The following is a 23,973-nucleotide window of genomic DNA, read 5'->3' on the forward strand; positions in this document are numbered from 1 at the left end:
TTTTATTTTCAGATCAGTGTAAATTATATGAAAAGAGGAAGATGTGTTGGACTATTGAGATACGCCCTTACTCACTGGGGTTGTTGTGAAAATGACAAATCAAACCTGTTTGAAACTTCCTGGTCTCCAGACCACTATATATGCTCAGACTATCATTGCCTTATTCTACTTCAATAATCCTCTTTCTCTCTCACACTCAGTTCTCTTATAACAATGGGTAACTTTGCTGCAAACGAGGGACTTTCGATCTTTGTCATTGTAAGTCTGTCAAATTCACATCCACAGCTGATCTGCATTATTGATTAGGATGTACTGGTCTACTGTTCTAACCAGGTAAAATGGCTGTGTTTTAGCTGGTATGGCTGGGGATCAACGCTTTCTTGTTTGTCCATTTCTACATGGCCTTCCTTACTGACAAATGGTTCTATACAAGAGTCCTACTTGGGGTAAGTTTAAATTTTTTTTAATTGTTTCAAGATTGTTTCTGTATTAGAAATGATTTAACAGATTATAAGTAAAGCTCAAGCCCACTGTGTAGATATGTTATTATTAATCAGGAGTATTTGTCAACATGGACTAACTTAGCAAGGATATTAAAATCCACTCAAAATTATTAAATTTGGATGTTGTGTGTTTCAGAATCAGAATCGTACATACCCAAAATATTAATTGGTGTCGAGAATCTTTTTTAAGGTATTTTTTTAAAACAAAAACCGAATCACAAGTTAATAACCTATCTTTAGCCTGTGGTCACAGATGGTTGCATGGGCAAAAGCACGTACTCCACTGTCAGCCCAGGTGGCTAGGCTAACAGCAGCCAGAAGTGAAACTGACTCTGTCGACATCCCTCCTTTTTTCTCAGTACCAAAGTACCCCTTACCAGTGAATTTATTTTGTTTGACTAATGAACCCTGTTTCTTCTCCTGCTCTCTTGTCTCAACAGCAAGCCCTCTCTTGGGCCAGGGCTCCTGCAGCCTGTCTCAACTTCAACTGTATGCTCATTCTGCTGCCAGTTTGTAGAAATCTTCTCTCCTTTCTCCGTGGCTCCATCCAGGTACAACCCCCCCGACCCAGGGCGTAGATTTAGGGAAGGATGGGAAAGGTCATGACTTTCACAGTATTACAGACTTGACCCACTTGGGAAATACTGAAAATCCTGCGAACCATTTACCCTGAACCCCTCATTATAAAACACACACAATGCTACAAATAATTGCTTAACTAACCCTCCAACAACATTTCCTCCACATTCAGCATTGCAGTCGCACAGCCGCTCGACAACTGGACAGAAACCTCACCTTTCACAAGCTGGTGGCTTACATGATAGGATTTCATACAGGTACCAAACTGACTTAATGTGTTTTGTCTACATTTGGTTTCATTTTGATTTTTGGGGTATTTGTTGCCATCAAACCAGAGCCATCGGTTTTATTTCTGCTTTTCTTGTGCGCATCTCCAGCGGTCCATATCGTTGCCCACCTGTTTAACTTTGAGTGGTTCATGGGGGCCCAGCTGGACAGGAACAGTAGCCTCCTGCCTTTTGTCCTGTCCGAGATCGGCAATGGAGACAATGCCTCCTTTCTGAACCCCATTAGAACAAACGAGACCGTAAGGATTCTGTAAAACATCTTGATTGTTCATTACGTTTTCGACTGCCTGTGACACATATTCATTTGTTACGTACCAGTTTTAAATGCTTTTCAAATGCATAACATGTGACATTATATTCACTCTTTGTAAAATAATAACAAACAGTAAATTCCCATTCCATTACATGCTATTATTCTTTCATTACTCATGTACTGTTGCCTCTGAGTGGATAGAACTACTATAGCATTGAAAACACAAAAAATATCCTTTCCTAGAATCACCCTGGAGATGCTCATCATAAAATGTTTAACAGAAATATCACTTTCAGTTATGTTGAAGGAAATTCAGTGGTTTATTGGGAAGCATGTTGCAACATGAACTTCCTTAATAAACTTAAGTATTCCGTAACTCCGCCTCCATACTCCCCCAGAGGCATCAACATGACAGCATTTATGAACTACTCATCCAGTATTGTTATTAATATTATTGCCAATGACTTCTGAAATCCTCCTCCCTGATTGGCTCAGAACCCGACCATAGTGATGTTCACCACCATTGCGGGTTTAACAGGCGTGGTCATCACCTTGGCCCTCATCCTCATCATAACATCGTCCATGGAGGTCATCCGCAGGTCTTACTTTGAGGTCTTTTGGTACACCCACCATCTGTTCGTCATCTTCTTCATCGGACTCGTCTTTCACGGGTTTGGGTGAGTCAGTGACAACCCACTACCATGGACGTGCATATTCACTGTTTCACTGTGACAGCCATGAGTTCAACAGAGATAATAACATCACATGACAAGTAAACAAGCATTACACAAGTGTTGTTAGGTCGTCTTGGATACTGCTGCGGCATAGCTTAGGTCAGAATTCGTCCCACTTCTATTTCCACCAAAAATACTCCTCTGTATCTATCACACGGCACCCATCCTGAATCAACTATAACATGCCCCAAAACAAAAACATATCTTGAAAAAAGCTACAGTTCTTTCCTTCTAAATCTCTGTTGTTTGCCATAGGCGAATTGTCCGAGGGCAGACAAATCTCCAGGCACACAATCCGTTTCAGTGTCGCGATCACTTTGAAACATGGGGAGAGAATGGGACCTTCTGCCCTAAACCGGAATTTGCCGGGAACCCACCTATGGTGAGCTGATACTTATGTTTGCAATTTCACGACTTGAGGATTGTGATGCTTCTTTTTATGTGGCAATGATTTTTCTGATGTTTTACTGTTCAGACATGGAAGTGGGTTGTGGGGCCCATGATCCTCTATGTATGCGAGAGAATGGTCCGGTTCTATCGCTCCCAACAGAAGGTTGTCATCACCAAGGTCAGTGCTCTCCTTGACGACTAGACTCTACACTCCAACAGGCCATTTCTTTGTCGTCGTTTTCTTCGTCTAGCGGCCCCCTTTTCCTCAGCTACAAGCCAGTGCGAAAAGAGGGAAGGCGTTGTTTTTTAGTTATTGTTAGAAAGGTGTCTGGGAAACAGCGTTGTGCCCTTCACACCGACACACCCAACGGTTCCACTTCCTTTCCCCCCAGGTGGTTATGCACCCGTCCAAGACCCTGGAGCTGCAGATGAAGATGAAGGGCTTCAAGATGGAAGTGGGCCAGTACGTCTTCATGCAGTGTCCGCCCGTCTCCGCGCTGGAGTGGCACCCCTTCACCCTCACCTCCGCCCCCGAGGAGGACCACTTCAGCGTCCACATCCGCATCGTGGGCGACTGGACTCAGGGCCTGTACGAGGCCTGCGGTGGGGACAAGGACGAGACCCAGGACGCGTGGGAACTGCCTAAGTATGCGGCTGAAAGCGGAGAGAGAGAGAGTGAAGAACCCGTCCACTTTGCTCTAGCAAAGTTACATAGCGATTTGGTTAATTAGAGTTTTTATGCCCCCATTTTGGAATTTGGGTCGCTGCATGACAACATTGCGGGCTGTCATTTAAAAACAAAAAAGGATGTGGAATGTGTAATGGTGTTTAGTGTGAAGTTAAAGCCAGGGGAAGTAACGTGCATCCGAATACATGTTTTTTTACAGAAGTACATTTTAATGGCAGCTTCGTGTCATTTTCAAGCCAGCAACTCTTCAATATATTTGTAAACGTTTTACTGTAGAAATGCCACTTTTCCAACCGCGACTGTCTCCCCGCATATAGGATGCTGATAGACGGTCCGTTCGGCACGGCCAGTGAGGATGTGTTCAACTACGAGGTGGTCATGCTGGTCGGTGCCGGCATCGGGGTCACGCCATTCGCTTCCATTCTCAAGTCGGTGTGGTACAAAACCATCCAGCAGAACCAGAACGTCTTCACCAAGAAGGTGAGATAGGGACCCTGGCTGTCTGACTGGGATCTCTCACCATAACCGTTTTAGTGTACTTCCCCATTTAATTTCACCAATATCCCTCTTGACAGGAACCACACTGCAATAATGGACGGACATTACTTATGTCAACTTCCTTTGGTTACACTACACATATTGTTAGATGTAAAAAAAAAAAAGGTTTTAAATGTACAGGCACTTCAAGGGCTAAAGGCATATTTAACAGCATGTTGTTTTCCCTGGGAATTGAACCTGCAACTTTCCAGTCATGGGCCCAATGCTCCAACCGCTATGCTACCTGCCTCTTGTTTCTTCAATCTCCTCCATACCAGATCTATTTCTACTGGTTGTGCCCTGAGACCCAGGCCTTTGAATGGTTCGCTGACCTGCTGCAGTCCCTGGAGCGACAGATGACTTCGAAAAACATGGCGGACTTCCTAAGCTACAACATCTACCTGACCCGTTGGAAAGAGAACGAGGTTGGCCGCGTTCACAACTACAATGACACATTTGGCTAATCGTGCTGCGCTTGACTCAACGACACATAGATACACAGCAAAGACATGAAGTTTTACATCTTCACGCATGACGATGACCAGTTTAACATAGCATGGCAGGCGTCTTAGGGGTTTTTAGTATATGGCCAATATACGGTGGCATACTGTGGTATATTGGCCATATACCACACCCCCTCGTGCCTTATCGCTTACATAACCGTAGTCTGTAGATGGGAGTGGAACACTGTCTAATTATAAAATGAAAATCCTATTGTTTTACAAAAGGCGGCCCACTTTAGAGTTCATCATGAGGCGGAGAACGACCCTATCACAGGACTGAAGCAGAAGACTCTGTATGGGAAACCAAACTGGGACAATGAGTTCAGCACTATTGGGACAAAGCATCCAAAGTGAGTGCCTATAAAACCACAGCTAACACAACTAGCGTACACCTGAGACATAAAATATCTACTGTCATTTTGGTATATGTACTTAAACATCAAAATGTGTTACATGAATAATCATGACGTGTGTGTGTGTGTGTCCAGTACTAAAGTAGGTGTGTTCCTGTGCGGTCCTACCATGTTGGGTAAAGCCTTGGAGAAGCAGTGTCTGTCTCACTCTGAAGCTGGGGTCAAATTCATCTTCAACAAGGAGAATTTCTAATACTCCTCCAATAACATTGATGACAATTTAGGGAAGCTCATACTTAGGTCATCAAAGTGAGCTTTGCTCAGTTGCAGGGACCCAGCAACCTCACATTACTAACTGTTAACTGTTCTACCAAGCAGTCACTGTTTTGAAATATGTTTTTTTGTACTTTTTTGGAGTGAAACAGAACAATTGATCTCAAGCCATATGTCATTACCTAAGATGCATTTATCAGATCAGTTTCAGGACTGAAACAGAAGTGAGCAATTGCTATTATGATCCTGAACTTCTCCAATACAATACCTCCCCAAACTGACTTTTCACAATGGATTGCATAAATCTGCCAAGAAGTTACCGAACCTTAACATAGTTACCACAACAGGCCAGTACCTTATTCTCCTTCTGCAATATAAATGTGCAAACATGGAAACTCTCGAGTTTCAAAACCGTTCTCCTTCCTGTTTCAGATGCTGTAAAAAGTATGAATGTAATTAAATTAGCACAAACAAAATTGTTTGGTGTGAGGTTTAGGTTACTACCTCTGCAGAATCTATAGCAGCGATGTTTCCGTGAGCTGGGCAAAGGGACGCATTTCTGTTCATTTCATTCTCAGTAATTCTGTGTGACCAGTGAACACATGGAGACATGTATAATGTCTGCTGACCACGCAGGTTCAGCTTTCCTCTTATTATTGAGGTCAGAAAAGTCCAATGAACCAAAAGTGCCAGTGAGTAAAATTATGGTTGCCTGTGGCTTACCATTGAAGCCCCACTCCATAAAGTATGGAATTGCGGCTTGTTAGAAATACCTTTGTATGTGCCGGAATGTATTTGAGGAGTTTCATGTAATAGTCACACAAAAATATCATGTACATAATATGGAAGTTCAATGCATATCAGCTACAGTACAGTGCAAAACTCAAGTCAAACTAAAGACATTTATTTGGGTGGTATTTATGTGTATTTTATTGTCTACCCTCACATTTGTAACATGAATATCTTAAGACTTCAAAAAATACAAAACAATGTAATTTAACAGAACTAAACACCGAAAATAAAACAATCATAAAAAAAACATTGCAGCCTTTACCATATGTGTGAGTGAATGCCTGTTTTTGTTTCATTTAAAGAAGTTGGGGAAAATAAATGTGAATAACTTCCAGAAACAACAGATAAGCTTTTGCAGAAGGAATCTAACTGATGTAACTCATGTCTTGTGGACTGATAGTAATGTCCTTCCGTGTGAAAGTGTTTTCTGTAAGAATGTTCCACGTTAGGATTTTTTTTGTGTAAAATTCTGAGTATGTGTAAATTTAATTAGTAAATAAAAGTGATTCAGATTCGGTTTCGACAATCTTATGGTTATTAGCTAGCATTGCACTACTGTACACACTGAAATACGTTCAATTTCTTTTAAATAAGTGAGACTTCGATTCAAACCTTTTTATTTCGGACGGGGGGATTTTCCTGCCATATGTGCAGCACATTTTCTTTTAACAAAGTTAAAGAAAATGGTCCAATATTTTGATTTAGTCAAAAATAAAACTCCCCTTTGATCATGCCATGTGCTGAAGTGATTATGTCTGCACTTCCTGTTTAAAATGTCACAACTTCCTAACTATAGGCTTGGCAGTGGCGTCGTTAGGTCTGGGCATCCGAGGATATAGCCCCGGTTCTTTTATGAATAGCCCTATCGTGCATTATGACAATGTAGACGTCTAGGCCTCTAGCGTGTAATTTTCCGCGTGTAGATTCAAAACCCTGTACTTTCTGTCCCAGGCGGGGCGGCGGGGGGCCTAAGCCCCGAATGTTTTGTGATCCTAGCGACGCCTCTAAGGCTTGTATTTTCAATAATTTTTCATTTTAAATTGATCTTCTGAAACCTGACTGAAATATAAGAACACTACAGATTCAGCTGAAAACAACATTAGACATGTTTTATTTAATTACAGAGTAGCAGGTGACCCAAACCAATGATCATCTTACAACTTCAAGTTTTCACAAATGAAAGTACATGTAAGTGTATGACACATCGTAGTTTTGAAGAAAAGTAGTTGGCATCAAACACCCACATTCTAAATCTCGCTATGCCTATTCTTTATCCTGGCCTGTATCAAGGAGGTCAACCCTAAACTAAGTTGGGACATTGGTGATAATGTAAGAAAGCAGCTTAAAAGCCAGCAGTTTTGTGATTTAATGCAAAGAATGTCAATAGTCTCTTCAAGGTAGACAACATTTCAACTCAAGTCTGCTCGTCCGATTCAGCATAGACTAAACAGTCTTATTACTGAATACTCTGGTAGCCTCTTGCGGAATTGCACTTTGTTTCTCGTACGGAAGGACCTCGACTGGTCCTTGCCTAAGATATTAAGGCCACAGCAAACACGCTGACCACACAGTACATGGTCCGGTTCTCCCATTTCACCGTGCAGCTTCCTGAGTGGCAGAGAACAGTTATGGGGTCAATTCGCTGCAACACGGCTGAATTTACTGAGACGGGCTGCTTTAGTGAACATCACAGGGAACTGCAAAGTCTCATCTCACCATCAGCGGCGGTGTCCCAGTAGCAGGAGTTAGCCGTGTGCAGACCAGCTCCACACTTCTGCATGACGGCACAGCTTACTGTAACGCAACAGACAGGAGTTTTAAGTTATTTTGTGACACGTTTCACCACTGGCGTTATTTGTCACGCTTGAACAACGGGAGACGGCATACCGATGTACTTGAATGATTTGCTCTGTTTGACGAGCAGGGTGAGGGCTTGCTCCACAATCTTGGCTGTCCACTGATTAACACTGTCCTGTCTGTAGCTCTCCTCTCCGATGACACTCTGTATACACTGCAAGACAGAGAGAGAGAGAGAGAGAGGGAGGGAGACACACACACAGACAGCGCTGTGAAGGCTGGCCCCTGCAGGCAGGAGCATGGGACTTGATGTGTACAGTTCTGTATTCAGAGTCATGTCTAAACTGGGATAGGAGTGCATCAGTAGTCTCATCTGGGGGCACAGACATCACAACACCTCTAGGGCACCGACAATAACGTTTCACATGATACCTCTGTCAATTACAGTATTGGTAACTGAAATTATACTTAAAAACACAAAACACATCCCCGTTTGTTTATTCAAACTTGCTTCAATATCTTGATTCTCAACAGAATGTACTTACCTCTTTCACCGAGTTACTAGCCTCCTCCGAATTGAAAGAGCCCTAAAAACAATGTAAAACATTGAGTCTAAACAAGACTTTTAACAAGTTAAACAGCGATGCAGTTATATACAAATAAAATAGATTATGGTTTCCAATGTAGTACACACAGCTCACACATAGCTGGTCTGTCGTCTGGTCCACCTTAACTGCATATGGTTTTTGTTGTCTGACAGACAACAATACTACAGTGTAAGCTGTCAACCAGATATATTTTACGCTATGGTAAGCAGAATTGCCTAACGCGCTAGCTAACGTTAGCTGTCTGGTGTCGTTGTGCCAGGTATCAAGTACACAGCAACAAAATTACCATCTTCATTACTTCTTCGCCGGAAATTTCTTCCATTCTTGCCTTCTTGAAAGCGAGAAAATTAGCTTTATAATAATGTGTGAGATGCTGCTTTCTCTGTATCAACCGATATGAACGGTCGTTTTGTGTATATTTCCTGTTTGCTGTCACATGTGGTCAACAAGTGGAGGAAAAGACAAACTTAACTGAGCTTCTGCCAACACTGCCATCTAGCGAGCGAGCTTGTAAACAACATGGGACAAAAGAAGATGGCGCTTTTTTACATTATCATTATACATTTTATTTTTATTTTACATTTTAAGTACATTTTAAGTAAATAAAAATACTATTTAAATTTTGAATATGGTTATTTTACCTATATGCAAATAAATCAATGATGGTCACATCAGAGCTGTAATAAATGTACGAGACAAATTTGTTTACAAGACAATGAAAATATAATCTATATCAAAATCGGAATATATAAAAATCAGAAGACACACAATACATTTTCACATTTCCCTGAAAACACATTATAACGTTATTTTTAAAGTGCAAGTGTGCATTTTGGGTAATTCAGTCAGCAATAAATATTTTAGAAATTGTCACAGTTTTAAAATGCACTTTGAAAACAACATCATAAAAACACACTGTGGTTAAATAAATGTTTGGGAGTTTTAACATTTACATATAGGACGTTTTTGGGACTGAATGTAAATAAATAGGTCACATTGTTTTAGCTAGTGGTGAAAGTGTAGTTGCCTATGGTTTCAAATTGACCAGCATCCTCTTCAACACAAGGCACAAGAGTTTTCATTGGTTGTTGCTGCCAGTCAAGTCCTCCAATAGCCATCAAATAGAGTCACAGTAGACTGCAGGTGGCAGAGTGGTTACCTCTACCACCTGGGGCAGACGGGGCTCTAAGAGGGGCCTGAGCACAGAAAGTTTGGCTCTCTGCTGGGTCTCTGCTTTCCAGTCCTGCAGAGGGACCATTGGAACTGACAGGCAGATTCCCAACACCGGTTCCCTCTGCTGGGGACTTGACATTCTCTGCCTGCTTGAGCTTGGAGGAGGAAAGGCGTTTGAACAGCGACAGCTGAGGACAGGAGAGAGGAAAGAACAAAGTGTGACGTTGACATACGTTGCAATGACGTTAACACAGCTGTATAAAGCGGTTCTGTTCTTAAACTTGTACTTTTTGTTCAGATGCTTTTGTGTCTTACCTTTCGGTGTTCCTCTGGTTGGCTCTTTGGTTTGTCCTGTGGCCTTCCATTCCATGGCTGGGTGCAGGATGGAGAGCTCAGCTCTGCCGGAGCCAATCGACCGGGCTCACCTTCCCCGACAAGAAACAACACTCTTAGACTTCATACTAATCCACCCACAGCACAGAGATGGGAAACGATTAACAACATAAAAAGTTGGAAGACCGTTCACTCGCTTGTCAGTGGTTTCAGAAAATAATTTCATCCTTACCTTTCTGAACGGGTAGAGCTTCTTCTTTCAGATCCTGCGGTGCCTGGAAAGAGTACACTCCATTTAAGTAGGTAAGGAGCAAGTCGACAACTGGTTTAACGTGGTCTGTCGGATTACAAACCTGGAAGGGTGGTGACGTTGACTGGCTCAGAGACGCTAACGGCTGTCCGTTTGTCTCCTCAGACTCCTCTGTGTTAATCTCCTCCTCCTCCTCCTCCTCCTCATCATCATCATCCTCCTCATCATCATCCTCTTCTTCACCCCTCTCTTCATCTCCTAAATCCTACAAAAAGGTATGAGTGAGTGAGGCAGATTGGTCCAAACAATCAATTGATATTTGCGTAACAGAACATGTAGTCAAAAGGGAGAAAATGGAAGGTGTGCACAAGAATACACGCATGCACACACACGAAGAAGACTAAGCACTAATTGGACTGGAGGAAGACATGATGGCTGCTAAGGGATTACAGCGCTATAAAGCTACTACTGGGCTAAAATGATAGAAATAAATAAAAGGCATCCCACCTGCTACTGGAACGGTTTAATGCAAACCATACAATGTATTCATGTGTTGAGAACGGGCGGAATGAAATGACACGATATGGGCAGTATATGTTGGGAGAAGTTCTTGTCGCTGTTCTTTTCGCAGAAACAATATTTATTAAAAAAACTTTTACAAAACAATTATGTAATATCATATACATACATCAAAACAGTTATGAAAAAAGTTCAGAGAACAAAGTCTACTAAAAGTAATTTTCAAGTATTGGTAATGATCAAAGAAGGGGTTTAATTTTTTTTTTTGAATATATAAAATAGAAAAGGCTGTGGACATGAATTTGACCTAAATAAATACTCAAATCATAACGATTAAATAAATAAAACAGTTGGAGTTACAAAAAAGGCATTCGAATAGTCAGCTAAAAGTGTTAGAGTTGGCCAACAACACCAGTTTGGAACAGTCACGTGAAGTCGGTTTGTTACCATCATTTGAGATTGAGGTACTGAGGTAAAACATCTTCCCAGAAGGCCTCCCCTTTCCCTGACCTCAGTTTGGACCTGCTACTTTTGTTTTTCCTTTTTTCAATCTCTTCCTCTTCTTCCTGTTTTTCTGATTGTTCCTCATTTTCGTCCTCTGCCTTGGCTGCACTCTCTTCTTCGGCCTCTCTTGCTTCTTCTTCCTCGTCCTCACGGTGATCCTCTTCTCCCACCCCTTCACTTTTTTCCTTCTCCTCACCCTGATCCTCTTCCTCCTCTTCTTCTTCCTCCTCACCCTGATCCTCTTCCTCCTCTTCTTCTTCCTCCTCCTCACCCTGATCCTCTTCCTCCTCACCCTGATCCTCTTCCTCCTCTTCTTCCTCCTCCTCACCTTGATCCTCTTCCTCCTCACCCTGATCCTCTTCCTCCTCCTCTTCTTCCGCATCCTCACCCTGATCCTCTTCCTCCTCACCCTGATCCTCTTCCTCCTCTTCTTCCTCCTCCTCTTCTTCCGCATCCTCACCCTGATCCTCTTCCTCCTCACCCTGATCCTCTTCCTCCTCACCCTGATTCTCATCTCCATCCCCTTCACTTTTATCCTCCCTTTCACTCTCAGCCCCCCCCACATCTTCTTCCTCCTCCTCTGCAGTACTACTCTCCTCCTCAGCAGTACTACTCTCCCCCTCAGCAGTACTACTCTCCCCCTCAGCAGTACTACTCTCTCCCTCAGCAGTACTACTCTCCCCCTCTGCAGTACTACTCTCCCCCTCTGCAGTACTACTCTCCCCCTCTGCAGTACTACTCTCCCCCTCTGCAGTACTACTCTCCCCCTCTGCAGTAATACTCTCCCCCTCTGCAGTAATACTCTCCCCCTCTGCAGTACTACTCTCCCCCTCTGCAGTACTACTCTCCTCCTCTGTAGTACTATGCTCTCCCTCTGTAGTACTATGCTCTCCCTCTGTAGTACTATGCTCTCCCTCTGTAGTACTATGCTCTCCCTCTGCAGTACTATGCTCTCCCTCTGCAGTACTATGCTCTCCCTCTGTAGTACTATGCTCTCCCTCTGCAGTACTATGCTCTCCCTCTGTAGTACTATGCTCTCCCTCTGTAGTACTATGCTCTCCCTCTGTAGTACTATGCTCTCCCTCTGTAGTACTACGCTCTCCCTCTGCAGTACTACTCTCTCCCTTTGCAGTACTATCCTCCTCATCCTCTGCAGTACTACCCTCCTCATCCTCTGCCTTCGTTTCACTGTCCACCTCACTCTCATCTTCCTCTACAGATTCTGCACTCTCATTTGTTTCCTCACTTTCTGCTTCCACTTTCCCTCCATCCTCTACCTCTCCCTCGTCCTCAGTCTCAGATTCCTGATTACTGCTCCTAGTCTCACCCTGCGATGCTTCCGCACTCTCTTCCTCCTCTTCATCCTCACTCAAGTTGCTCTCAGTCTCCTCACCCTCACTCACTTCCACCTCCTCTCCCTCTCCTGCCGCGCTGCTACTCATAACATCCTCCTCCTCGGCGACTTCCGGCACACTCTTTTGGCCTTGCTCCTTTTCATTCTTCCAGTGCTCATTTGCTCCTCTCCTCTCCTCCTCTGATTCAGAGTTCCCACCATCCTCCACCTTCACAGTGTTGTCACCCTCTTCGGTAATCTGGTGACTGATCCCCGCCACGCACTCCTCCCCTCCATCCCCACCTCCTGCACCGGTTCCAACCCCTCCCTCACTTTCGTCTTCCTTACCCTCGCTCGTTTGCCTGGTCGACGTCCGACCGTCGCCGCTCTCCGTCTCGCAGGTGCTCCCCTCCCCTCTCCTCTTCCCACGTCCCCGCTTGTCTGGTGGACCGGCTGAGGACCCGCGCTCCTCTTCCTCGGCCCCCTGATCGGAGCTTCCCGGGGCGGCGGCTGCCATGCTCTTTCCTCCAGGTTGAGAGGCCGTTGATTCAGAGCACTCGCTCCAGGAAGACCGTGTCCCCTCAGCGATCTGTCTGGTGAACGTCTCTGCCCTGCTCTGTCTCCGGGCCGGGTCTCCCGCTTGGTGAGAACCAGCCTGACTGGCCGCCGCCGCTAGCCCCGCCCCTGACACCAGACAGGCCACTCCGGTGAGTAAGGTGCGCTGCGAGGTCCCCTCAGGTGCTTCTGCGGTCTCCGGTTTGCCCTTTTCTTCTTCAGTCGTGGACTCCTTGGGCACTTCCAATACCATCACTGGTTCTTTTGATTTGGTCGTCTTTTTCACACTCAGAGCATCGGCTAGCTTAAGGTCTCGGGAATTTGTGCTACTCTTGCCTTCTGGTGTGTTCTTAAGGCCAAAATGTCGATTTTGTCCCACTGTAAGTTGACTTTTCACCTTCGTGGATTTTGGGTTGACCTCTAGGGGGGCATTTTTGACATCTCTACTTTGACTTTTGGCTGGACTCTTCATTTGTAACGCCTTAGATTCTGCTACAAATTTCTCCCTCACTTCCTTGCCTTTTCTCTCCGCCACGAGCAGTCGGCTTTTCTGTACAGAGGGACGGGTTCGGGTTTTGGCATCGCTAGCGTTGTCCAAGCCGGTCGGCTTGGGCGCGGCAGTGCCAGCCTTCGGCTTGGCTGGTTTTATCTCCTCCATAGTCGTAACTAGATTCTCCTTGCCACTGCCTTTGCCCTGGGCGGCCCTGCGGCGCGGGCTTTCCTCAGCCAGCAGAGATCTCTCACCGGGTTTCCTCAGCAGCTCAGTGGGAAGGGCCCGACGCTTCGTGTCAACCGTCCTCCTAGAGGACGAGTTCCCCGGGCTCTCCCCAGCCATACCGTGCTCTTTCACCGACTTACCCTTCCTCTAACGCCAGCATCAGAAAGCAAAGGGTGAAAACACAAAAACAAAGGCGCACGTGTTAGAGGAAACAGGCATGCAGAGAAGGCGGCGTGAGTCAATGGGGGAAAAAAACAAAACACAGAGAGCAAATGAAATAGATCGCAAATGTATAGAGTAGAAATTAAGAGATGAAGCTGAGCTTGCCCTTAATCGTGCTCGGACTGAAACTGATCACGCCGGGGAATCACGATGACGTGTGTCCGGAACCTTCTTCACCATAACATGAAAAAAAGCTGTGTAAGCGACGTACCTTCTGGACTGGAGACAGCGTCAGGGTCTTGTCACATGGGTCCATTTTTATCACATGAGTCTGCCGTGAAGAGAAATAAAATAAAAATTCAAAAAATTTAAACATTTGTAAAACATTTTGGAAACACCAGGTTAAGGTAGACGCTGCCCCGTCCTTCTCCTCACCATGTTGAGGAGGTCCGTGGTGTCTCCCAGGCCTTTAACGCTCTCGGTGTCCGTCGCGTTCTCCACGGCGCCGACGTCTCTTTCATCGGACCTCCTTTCTGATGTGAAGAAAAATAAGCTCAGGGAAGAGTTTGAATGGTCGCAGTGGGGACGTGCGCATGTTTCCTTGGTTCCACATTCAAAACGTATATGCCTGTGATGGAATGGAATGCGACGCGGTTGAGTGTAAATACCCGTGCTGCTAGGCCCAGCGCTCCTGGGTTGGTGAATGCCTTTGTACACCTTTCCGTTGCTTTGCACCCTGGGGGGCAGCTTGGACGGGATGGTCTGGCTGGACACGGGCAAGGAGGTGTCGAGGCGGCTGGATGTCAGAGGGGGCAGGGTGCGGAACATGAGCCCGAACTGCTCTGGGGAGCGCTCCTGGAACACAGAGAAAAGGGTCAGTTAGCGGGGTTAGCTTAGTTAGCCAAAGGATGGTTCTCCTATGAGCTGCGCTAATGCTAAAACAAACACTCCAGTCTAAAGGGTTCCAACAGGCCCTGGACGGACCCCCGGAATCTGTAATCACCCTTTCTCTCCTCCTGACACGTGCAGAGAGGCTCCCTTTCAGGGTAGCAGGGGTTAAGATGAGGGTGTCCCCTAGGAGCTCAGTGAAGGACTTGTCCAGGTAGTCCTCTGTGACATCACCCTCCTCCAGAGTCACCTCCTCGCAGCTCTTATCTCGAGGCTTGGCTAGAACCAGCATGTGACAACCCCCACAATCAACCTGAAACACACACAAAGTGAAAATGACCTCTATCCCGCACAAGCAATCATCACAGGCGCAAAATAATTGAAAATAAACGTGAAAGACTTGCGGTGACGTTAAAGTGGAATTGTCTTACAGTACCGTTCAGCCGCGAGTTAAATGCATGAGGTACATACCGCTTGGACGTTATACTTGAGGAAGCGCAGACATAAAGTGGGCTTGAACTGATTGGTGAAGTTCTCCTCGCCAAGTCCCAACTTCCCATGTCTTCCATCCCCAAAGGTGTAGAGAAGACCACTGTCTGAAGCCATGACAACCAGGTCACATGTTAATGAACTTAACAGACGCAGGAAATGAATGAAAGCGGCAAGGGAGGTTATTTCAAAATTGAAAATAAAAAGTAGTGCTGCTGTTGCATAAAAGCTAGCACTTTCACTGTGTCTTTGTAACGTTTTCTGAATTAGGATGTTTTGGCCCAAAAAGGTGTTCCGTTTACCTGTGATGACAGCAGTGTGGTTCTCCCCACACGTCACGTGCCGAACAAGTCCCTTCCTGAAGTGGTCCACCGATCTGGGCAGCCGCGCCTCAAAGATAAAGGTCCCGTGGCCCAGCTGGCCGAACTGACCCAGGCCAAAAGTGTACAGGTTGTCCTCTAGAGTCCCATCAAACGGGGACGGGCAGGTTAGACGTTTAAACACGACTTTCCATTCTTTTTTTTTTATCGACTTTGCGTGGAAAGGATCAAGTCTCTTTACACACATTACCAAGCTGCCTACCAGTCAAAGCCACGGTGTGCCCACCTCCGCATGCCACCTGGGTCACCCGGTCTGTGATGCCCTTTACATGCTGGGGCACCCGGTGCCCAGCCAACTGACCCGTGGCCAATCCCAGTTTGCCGCTGTCGCACTCCCCAAAGGTGTACAAGTCCCCGTCAACTGTTAAAAAACAGGATCCACAACGCCCCCTCATTGATTTAATGTATTAATATAATTCTATATGATCATATTTAACCTAAAACAATATTCTACCAACTAATAGCTATAGGGTAGCTCCGTATCCCTAAAATGCAGTGGAACTGATAACACGCAGGCCCTGTTGACAGATGTTAAGTACAGGCTTTGGTACAATCGTCTCACCAGTGACAAAAGCAGAGTGGTAGTATCCACAGGACACCCAGGAAACCGGCCGACCCACAGTGACCTCTCGGGGGGTCAAAGAATTCATCTCCTTCCCCAGACCGATCTGACCCTCCGTGTTGTCACCCCACGTGAACAGCTTACCACTTTCTAGAAGAAGGCCGGAATTATGATTAGTCTCAGCAAAAAGAATGGAATGATGAGCTAAGGGAATATAGATAGTTGATTGATACGCTAATAGCTGGCAGTTGATGGCACACAAGGTACAAAAAAGAACTGAATTTTCATTCTACGGTTGTCATTGGAAACCTACTCGTCACTATGAACCAAAACACTCTCATTGTGGCAATTTAATGTCATACCTGTGAGGGCAGCAGAGGTGTTGGAACCAGCAACAAGCATTTTGATTGGTCCATGTGAACTAAAGAAATCCACCAATTGGAAGGTGGTCCTCTCCTCACAATCCCCCAGTCCTAGCTGGCCTTCATTGTTCCCACCAGTAGAGTACACATTTCCCCGAGCTGTGTACACACATCAGACAAAACCTAGCTCAGTCTCAGTTCTGTTACAAGGATTTTGCTGTAGAGCGCAGTTACTAGAAAATTGTGTATTCAGAGGCCAAATTATTTCTATTTCATAAAAACTGTTTACTTACATGTGCAAACTAAAGTGTGATTTCTTCCACAGGCTGCAAGCCAAATCTTTTCAGACTTCAAAGCTTATAAAATGACAAGAATGAGAAAGACTGCCATTAACTACAATAGCATCCCTCTCTCACCTCATCATCCTTCCTTAAAACAAAATTAGATTACCAGATTACAGACACCTCAATGTAGGATTACAGCACCAACAAATCTGTTTTTATCTTCTGCTGCTAGAATCCATTTACAATGTACAAACACCAAAACTAATTTTGTTGGTAAAAATTAAATACAAGTAGATTATTTCAGTTTTCCACATTCAAGGTGAGATGATGAGCTGTATTTGCCAGCAGTAAAGGTCCAGATATGAAACACAAAAAATTAATTTTCAGACCAACCTTTTACACAAGTGGGCTTGTTCACTGTGGTCTTTGACCCCAAACCCAGCTGACCCCAGTTATTACTGCCAAACATGAAAAGTTTGCCATTTTCTGTTGGAAAAAAAATACAACCACTCAGCTGCTGCACTTGAGCAGCATTTTATTGGCATCAACTTACATTTGAAATGTGAGATGAAGTACTGTTTTTTATTTAGTATTGGTGGCCTGCATATTCTATATGGCTTTGATCCCCACAATCAATATGAAAAACGCTGACCTGTTATCAATGCTGTATGCTCATCCCCACAGGAGATTTTCAGGGGTATGTCGTTTTTCAGCCAAAATTTACTAGGGACGTTATCTGCAAATTTGCTTTTCCCAAAGGTAAAGACTGCTCCCGATTCTGTTAGAAAACAAGCAACAAACATACCTGAAATAGCAACAACACTGGCAGTAGATAGATAACCTACACATAATACACAACCACCAGAACAAGCTATTGTAGCTGCTACGTTAACGTGCGTGTTACTAGTTATCTGTGAACCATATTATTCTTCAGGATTTATGTAAATAACGGCACACAGAGAGGCTGTACTTGGATCTGATGCAAGCTACCTATCTATTTTAGATAAATGTCAGTGGACTGTACATTACTGCACCGTAGCTACGTTAACTTTGGCTAATTTCTTTATAAAGGCTGCCTGCAATACACATGCAGGTTGCAAACGTTAGCTAGCTAATTAGCTAGCTAGTACTCATCACTAGCAAGCGGCAACGTTTATGTTCATCCTGAAACATATGCAAACTAGTGCGTAAGATATGTAACAAGTTTACCAGGTATTTCGTCTTCTGTCTCCCCTGCCATCGTGGTGTCTAATCGGCTTAACAACACTGTTGCTAAGTGCTTGTGTAGTAGTGGGTGTTGTTTTCATCCGAAACAACCCGGATGTAAACAACATTTCACCTGTAGCAACGAAAATCATGCTACTACGGGTTTCAATAACTCGGTCCCAAAACTGGACACTACTCCTTCACCCACTTCCTGCTCTGTCTCCCCTAGTCCTTTGGCGGATCCCCGTACATATTTACAGTATATTTAAATGGGACGAATGCCTACATTCATAAAGTCATTTCAAAATTAAAAGGGGTAATTGGAGCCTTAGGCAGCATGCTTTCAGTAACTAAAATTGGCATTTTATAGTAGCTTCAGGGACACGTTTCAGCTGTAAAGTGGTTTATTAAATTCTTCAAATTTGTCATGGCTTTGTCAGTCAACTTGGTCTTCATTAATATAAATAATACATAGGAGTTTCCGTGTCCATATGTAATAAAAATATAATAATGCCAACTACAGGTCTATGTTTAAAATACTTATTTAGTATTAATTTTTATTTTACAGGCAATTCAGTCAAGAACATATTCGTATTTACAACAACGGCCTGGCTGGAGGTTTATCTGGACACATAAGTAGTAATATGCCCACCGACAGCGTGGAAGGCTGACCTGCATCAGTGATTTTGACCAGATGCCTGATCATTTTCAGAGGCATACTGTTATATTCTGTAATCTTGTGCATATAAAAATCTGACATGTGGTTAGCATTACTGCATTGGGGTTTATTCTAACAAAAGTAGTTATACTATGGCACACACAAAAATATTCTCTTGAGCCATAGTATTACATTGTGCATAGTATTTGGAACAGCACCTGTATCAATAATTAGATGGACAGATCACCTGTAGATACAATATTTCGTACCTTATGGATGCACTACATATGAAAAATAAAATAGCCATACATGCTCAGTTGCAGTCATAACAGGTGGTATAAATACTGGTTGGATTGTAATAGAGAAACAAGAATCTGTGTACATGGTACTTGTTTATCTTCTAATAACAATAATGGTTATTTCCCTGTAATATTATCCCATATTCTATGTGAAACACTAGAGAATGAGGATGTCATCACATCTGACTTTGATATTTTGGGCATGATTCTGCCATGTAGGCTTTTCCACTCCCATTATTTCAATAGCAGTGATGCTAATGAAGCCATATGATGTAAGTCAATTGTTTTTCAAAACTCTATAAACATAATTATACTACAATCATTGGACAGTAAATCCCCATTTCAATGTGAATTGTACTATTATAAACCTGAATCATACTTGGTGGATTTTTATTTGAAATATGAATGTTGGTATTGTTAGGGTTAAATCAGTGGCCTACAGCAGTTGCCTTTGGGTAAATAATAGGTAAGAACATTGCACATCATTTCTAGGTGTCTCTCTATTAAAGGTAAATAGTAATTTACCCACTGTAATCGAGACATTGTTTTTTTTTACTTTAATGGACAATGACCAAAGATTTTTAAAAGTAAGACAAGATAACCCACAAGCTTCAATATATTTGAAGCTAGTGAAGCCGAGTAGTTAGAACATAGGAAAGAAAGTGAGCATAACAAAGCACAAGCAAGCAAGATTCTATTAGGCACTTTTGGCATGTTCTAGCATGTTTCTGGTTAGGAAACACCCACACTTTGAAGTGAGCCTGTGCACTAACTAATTTTACACCAAACCCTTTTAAACAACATATTTTTTAAACCTTAGCAAAGAGTAAAGTAAAAAAAAACATAGCCCTGTACATTCAAAACATATTCTACTTTTAGAGAAGGAACGAGATGTGTCTTAGATGGGGAAAATTATCAGAATGTCTTACTCCATAGGCTTCCCCTGCTTTGCGTCTCTGCTACTTCTCCCTGTTTTGCCTCACATGTCCAAAATGTCCAAAACTCACCTGATGATCTGTTAGCTTTGCAGGCGCCCATGCTGCCTGAGAGTGGCTTTATTGTGTTTTGCGCCTTGTGAAAGAACAGCACATGCTATGTTATATTGGCAATCCACTTGAGGTGTCCCACTGCTTCTTCTCATAGCTATGCAAAATCAGCCTGGGTGAGTTTAACTGACCTTATTTTCGGGGATCCAATGCTCTCTTTGGTTGCTAACATATTTACTTTGAATCTTCGCAACAGGTTGTAATCTCAATCATCTCAAATGGCACACCAGCCTGTAAATTCTGTTACCAGGCTGTGAACTATGCCACACCTGACCAGTCAGATGATTATACAAACTAAGTTTCAAATGTCAAGTCACAGCCTTACTTTTAACATTAAGACTTTTTATTATTCAATTAATTGCTAAATGTAGTGCTAAGGACCACTTCCATGTTCTTGATTGAGAGGATTAGACCTTGCATTTAACCAATGTAAAACTTATTTTCTATGCACTTTCACCTTAGATGCAACATGTTTTAAAAAGAAATGCTTTTGAAATACACCTGCTTTACTCATCCCTTAACAATTACCAGGGTTTTCACAGTAACCCCTAAAACACGCAAGAGGGCGCATGGAGAGAACGAGGCCTGCAGCACCACAGGCAGCTCATTCATTCATTGGCCATTGAGGAGAAAGCGACTGCGCTGTAAGAGACAGCGGGTGAATCAGCTGAACCAACGAAGGCCAGTGGAGAATCACAGCAACGCAGCCGCGCTGAAAACCCAGCGCCTCATTTTACTGTAGTATGGCATCAAGAAGAATGGAGACCAAACCAGTTATAACCTGCCTCAAAACCCTCCTCGTGGTCTATTCCTTCGTGTTTTGGGTAAGCAGATGAGAAATCAATAGTTTATTCTCGTCCTAAATGTCATATTCATGTAATGAGGTTTCTAAAAGGTTGGTGGTTTACATTGCAAAATCGGATATTTATTTGTGTGCTCACGAGCAGCTGCCTCGAAACAAGTGCATGTTTATTGGTGTGCGCACTGTGTGGACCGTTATCTTTATAGGCAAGCGTAATTGTAACGTTTAATGAGTTTCTGTAGGTCATGAAATCAATAGTATCACGTTAGTTATAAGTATTATTACAGTTGATTTGGAAATGTCATGAATAATTTGTCGTTGGTTCTACCGAAGTTATCGTTATTTTCCCGTGATTATGTGAGAGGAAAATGAATTTAAGAATGTGAGAGTCCACAACAGGTAGGCTAATCCATTTATATGTTTCATAATTTAATACATGTCTCTGGGCCTGGACTAACCTAATGAACATGGTGGACACGTTACCATGTTGAAAATCTCATCTGCGGCACCACCCAAATATAATAAAATCAGGTGTGAGAGATACTGTAGGCTAATTTTCATGCTTATTGTATTTGGTTAATGGATTAATTAATGTTCTTATTATTATTATTTTGAGGATGCTAGGACACAGCAGTCTTAGCCCAGGGTGGCATGGACTTTTACTTTACTATACCATGCCTATACTATGTTCCATATGGAAAAGACCTTTGAGACTAATAAGGGTAGGCGTGGCTGAGTCGCATAGGTTAGTAGGGCTTGAGTCTTTTACACAAGGACCTGCTCCTGTGCCTATTGGAGTATCAATAATGCAGTCAGACGGGCAGTCAGGAATCCACATCCACCATAAGTGAACACATATTTCCAGCTCTAATCCCATCCGTCCATCCCCTCTGCAATACTCTTCTGTCTGACCCACATTCTATGTGTGTGGGTCTCAAACAACACCTTTTTACCTACATTGTGCCCTAGTCCATTTACAGGCCCTGGTCTAACGTAGTGCGCTATCTAGAGACACGCCGGGAACCGTGTCCATGAACCCCTTCACTTGTGGCCACGAGGGTCTGACTAATGCCTTGCATTCCTCTGTGCAATCCATATCCGTCACAGACACAGTCATGCTGGCTTGCATATGAGGTCAGTGTCATCACCTTTGCAGTGAATTAAATGGTGGTGGGTATAATGGAGGGATTTGGGGGGAAGATCAGAGGCCTTTTCTTGGAACATGACATGGCATTGATTTAGCTCTGACACTTCAGATTGACCCATCCACCATGACCCACCCCTTCTTCATATGACCCATCCATCAGGCCCCACCCCTTCTTCATATGACCCATCCATCGGGCCCCACCCCTTCTTCATATGACCCATCCACCATGACCCACCCCTTCTTCATATGACCCATCCATCAGGCCCCACCCCTTCTTCATATGACCCATCCATCAGGCCCCACCCCTTCTTCATATGACCCATCCACCATGACCCACCCCTTCTTCATATGACCCATCTATCAGGCCCCACCCCTTCTTCATATGACCCATCCACCATGACCAACCCCTTCTTCATATTACCCATCCACCTGGACCCAGCCCTTCTTCATATGACCCATCCACCAGGACCCACCCCTTCTTCATATGACCCATCCACCATGACCCACCCCTTCTTCATATGACCCATCCACCATGACCCACCCCTTCTTCATATGACCCATCCACCCTGAGCCCCCCAACCCAACACCTGTTGTATCTGTATTGTAATAGACTGGTTCCTTGTCTAACAAACAGACTCAATTGATATTGGCCAGGGGTTAAAGCAAACCATATGGCCTGGTTCTGCAACTTAACCTAATGTATCAGAGGCTGTTTTCCTCCCCCAGCAGATAGACTTCATGCAGAGAGGGAGATAAACAGACAAAGAATAAGACAAATAGATTAACAGAGAAACGATGAGAGGAACAGTGATAAAAAGAAACATTGAGGCAGAGAACATACCCACTAATAATCAAAATCCAGTGTTTCCAATGCTAAAAAAAGATCTTTAAATTGAAATTGACAGATAAACAGAGGTTGAGACAGAGGGAAAAAACAGAGCGATTGAGAGACAGAGTATAATAAACAGAGAGTTAGACAGGAAGAAACAGAGGGCTGTTGCTTTGCTCCATGCACACTTTGTAACTAACTTCTCTATCAAGAGCTCCAACCTCAGAAACAACTACAGCCTGTCTATCAGTCTGTCTCAACCCCAGCAATAGCTAGCTAGAGCCAGGCTATTAGTCTGTTGTTTACCATTGTTGCCTGGACCATTACCAGAAAGGTTATTTGCATGATTACTGTCAGAGTATCTGACACATTTGCTGTAATTATTCAGCACTTGTTGTTGACAATCATGCTATTTGGGCACCATCTGTCACATTTTGATAAACCAAGCGTGTAAAGATAGCTTTTATTTTGAAATGCTGTTTTGCAGAAGCAGTTTCTACCTGTCTAATTAACATGATACGCAAGATAAATGTCTAGCTCTGCCGTCTAGCATGGTAGCTGAAAGGGTCAGGCTGTTAAAGGCTTATTTTAGCGTCGGGCCACCAGTTGTTTCATCAGATAAGATTTCACCAGGGACTGAAGAGTGTCCTAGTTGTCGTTAGTTATCAATTCAAAATGTAGGCCTACACTGTCACCTTTGGCGGAATAGGTTTTTTATGGGTCCGTTTGGAATTGGATACTGGTCTAGTTTGATGAATAGCATGTAGATACCCTTTTGAGAAATATCTCCCCTTAATCCATGTGTTCTAAAAGAAAGGAGCTTGATGCTTGAAGCTAGCTTGATGCTTTTGTGCTCATTTGCTAACTAACAAGCCTAGAGATGCTTTACGTTAATAGACTATCCCATAGCCGTATAATATTAGGTCACTAGCCGTAGCAGGAAAGGCAGCTTATTAAGTTCAGACAGATGCCCTAAGTCTTGGCCTAATTTATTCTGTGGAATGCTTATTATTAATGCCCAAATGGGAATAAGTAGAGTAATGTATTCTGTTTTTTTCACTTTCCTGTGTGGCCTTTTGTTGGGGCTTATTCATCTGAACATGTGATTATGCGTCTCATTGTAAAGACGTTAAATAGCTTCCTGTGCTCAACAGAAGTTCTTAAATGATCTTAGAAT

At 43.6% G+C, this 23,973-nt stretch overlaps 4 protein-coding genes across 5 annotated transcripts in view; 2 read left to right on the plus strand and 2 right to left on the minus strand.

The window, feature by feature from the left end:
* Window positions 1-213: 213 nt before the first annotated feature.
* LOC105019694 (cytochrome b-245 heavy chain) lies at window positions 214-6,409 on the plus strand. Its single transcript, XM_010886055.4, has 13 exons — window positions 214-258; window positions 354-446; window positions 944-1,054; window positions 1,255-1,339; window positions 1,460-1,608; window positions 2,118-2,299; window positions 2,612-2,738; window positions 2,832-2,924; window positions 3,139-3,392; window positions 3,752-3,914; window positions 4,250-4,396; window positions 4,700-4,824; window positions 4,963-6,409. The coding sequence occupies exons 1-13, from the start codon at window positions 214-216 to the stop codon at window positions 5,078-5,080; spliced, it is 1,692 nt and encodes a 563-aa protein (XP_010884357.1). The 3' UTR covers window positions 5,081-6,409.
* A 565-nt stretch (window positions 6,410-6,974) lies between these two features.
* On the minus strand, window positions 6,975-8,745 carry LOC105019693 (dynein light chain Tctex-type 3-like). The gene is made up of 5 exons (XM_010886052.3): window positions 8,584-8,745; window positions 8,235-8,276; window positions 7,780-7,903; window positions 7,609-7,686; window positions 6,975-7,500 (listed from the first exon to the last, which is right to left on the minus strand). The coding sequence occupies exons 1-5, from the start codon at window positions 8,617-8,619 to the stop codon at window positions 7,424-7,426; spliced, it is 357 nt and encodes a 118-aa protein (XP_010884354.1). The 5' UTR covers window positions 8,620-8,745; the 3' UTR covers window positions 6,975-7,423.
* A 1,482-nt stretch (window positions 8,746-10,227) lies between these two features.
* On the minus strand, window positions 10,228-18,290 carry LOC105019750 (transcriptional regulator ATRX). Its single transcript, XM_029116866.2, has 14 exons — window positions 18,019-18,290; window positions 17,462-17,587; window positions 17,203-17,295; window positions 16,819-16,881; window positions 16,526-16,684; window positions 16,164-16,313; window positions 15,804-15,962; window positions 15,524-15,679; window positions 15,204-15,328; window positions 14,848-15,045; window positions 14,513-14,699; window positions 14,280-14,377; window positions 14,116-14,175; window positions 10,228-13,829 (listed from the first exon to the last, which is right to left on the minus strand). The coding sequence occupies exons 1-14, from the start codon at window positions 18,047-18,049 to the stop codon at window positions 11,022-11,024; spliced, it is 4,413 nt and encodes a 1,470-aa protein (XP_028972699.2). The 5' UTR covers window positions 18,050-18,290; the 3' UTR covers window positions 10,228-11,021.
* A 2,347-nt stretch (window positions 18,291-20,637) lies between these two features.
* The window catches only part of LOC105019692 (tetraspanin-7), a 28,277-nt gene continuing 24,941 nt past the window's right edge, over window positions 20,638-23,973 (plus strand). Inside the window, exon 1 of one of the 2 annotated variants that reach the window (XM_034289846.1) lies at window positions 20,638-20,842. In XM_034289846.1, coding sequence (XP_034145737.1) covers window positions 20,762-20,842 — 81 coding nt within the window. In that variant the 5' untranslated portion in view covers window positions 20,638-20,761. The remainder of the gene's footprint in view (window positions 20,843-23,973) is intronic. The other variant, XM_010886050.3, reaches the window with a different exon arrangement.

Source organism: Esox lucius, chromosome 22 (genome assembly GCF_011004845.1).
Source record: "Esox lucius isolate fEsoLuc1 chromosome 22, fEsoLuc1.pri, whole genome shotgun sequence".
Classification (NCBI taxonomy): Eukaryota; Metazoa; Chordata; class Actinopteri; order Esociformes; family Esocidae; genus Esox; species Esox lucius.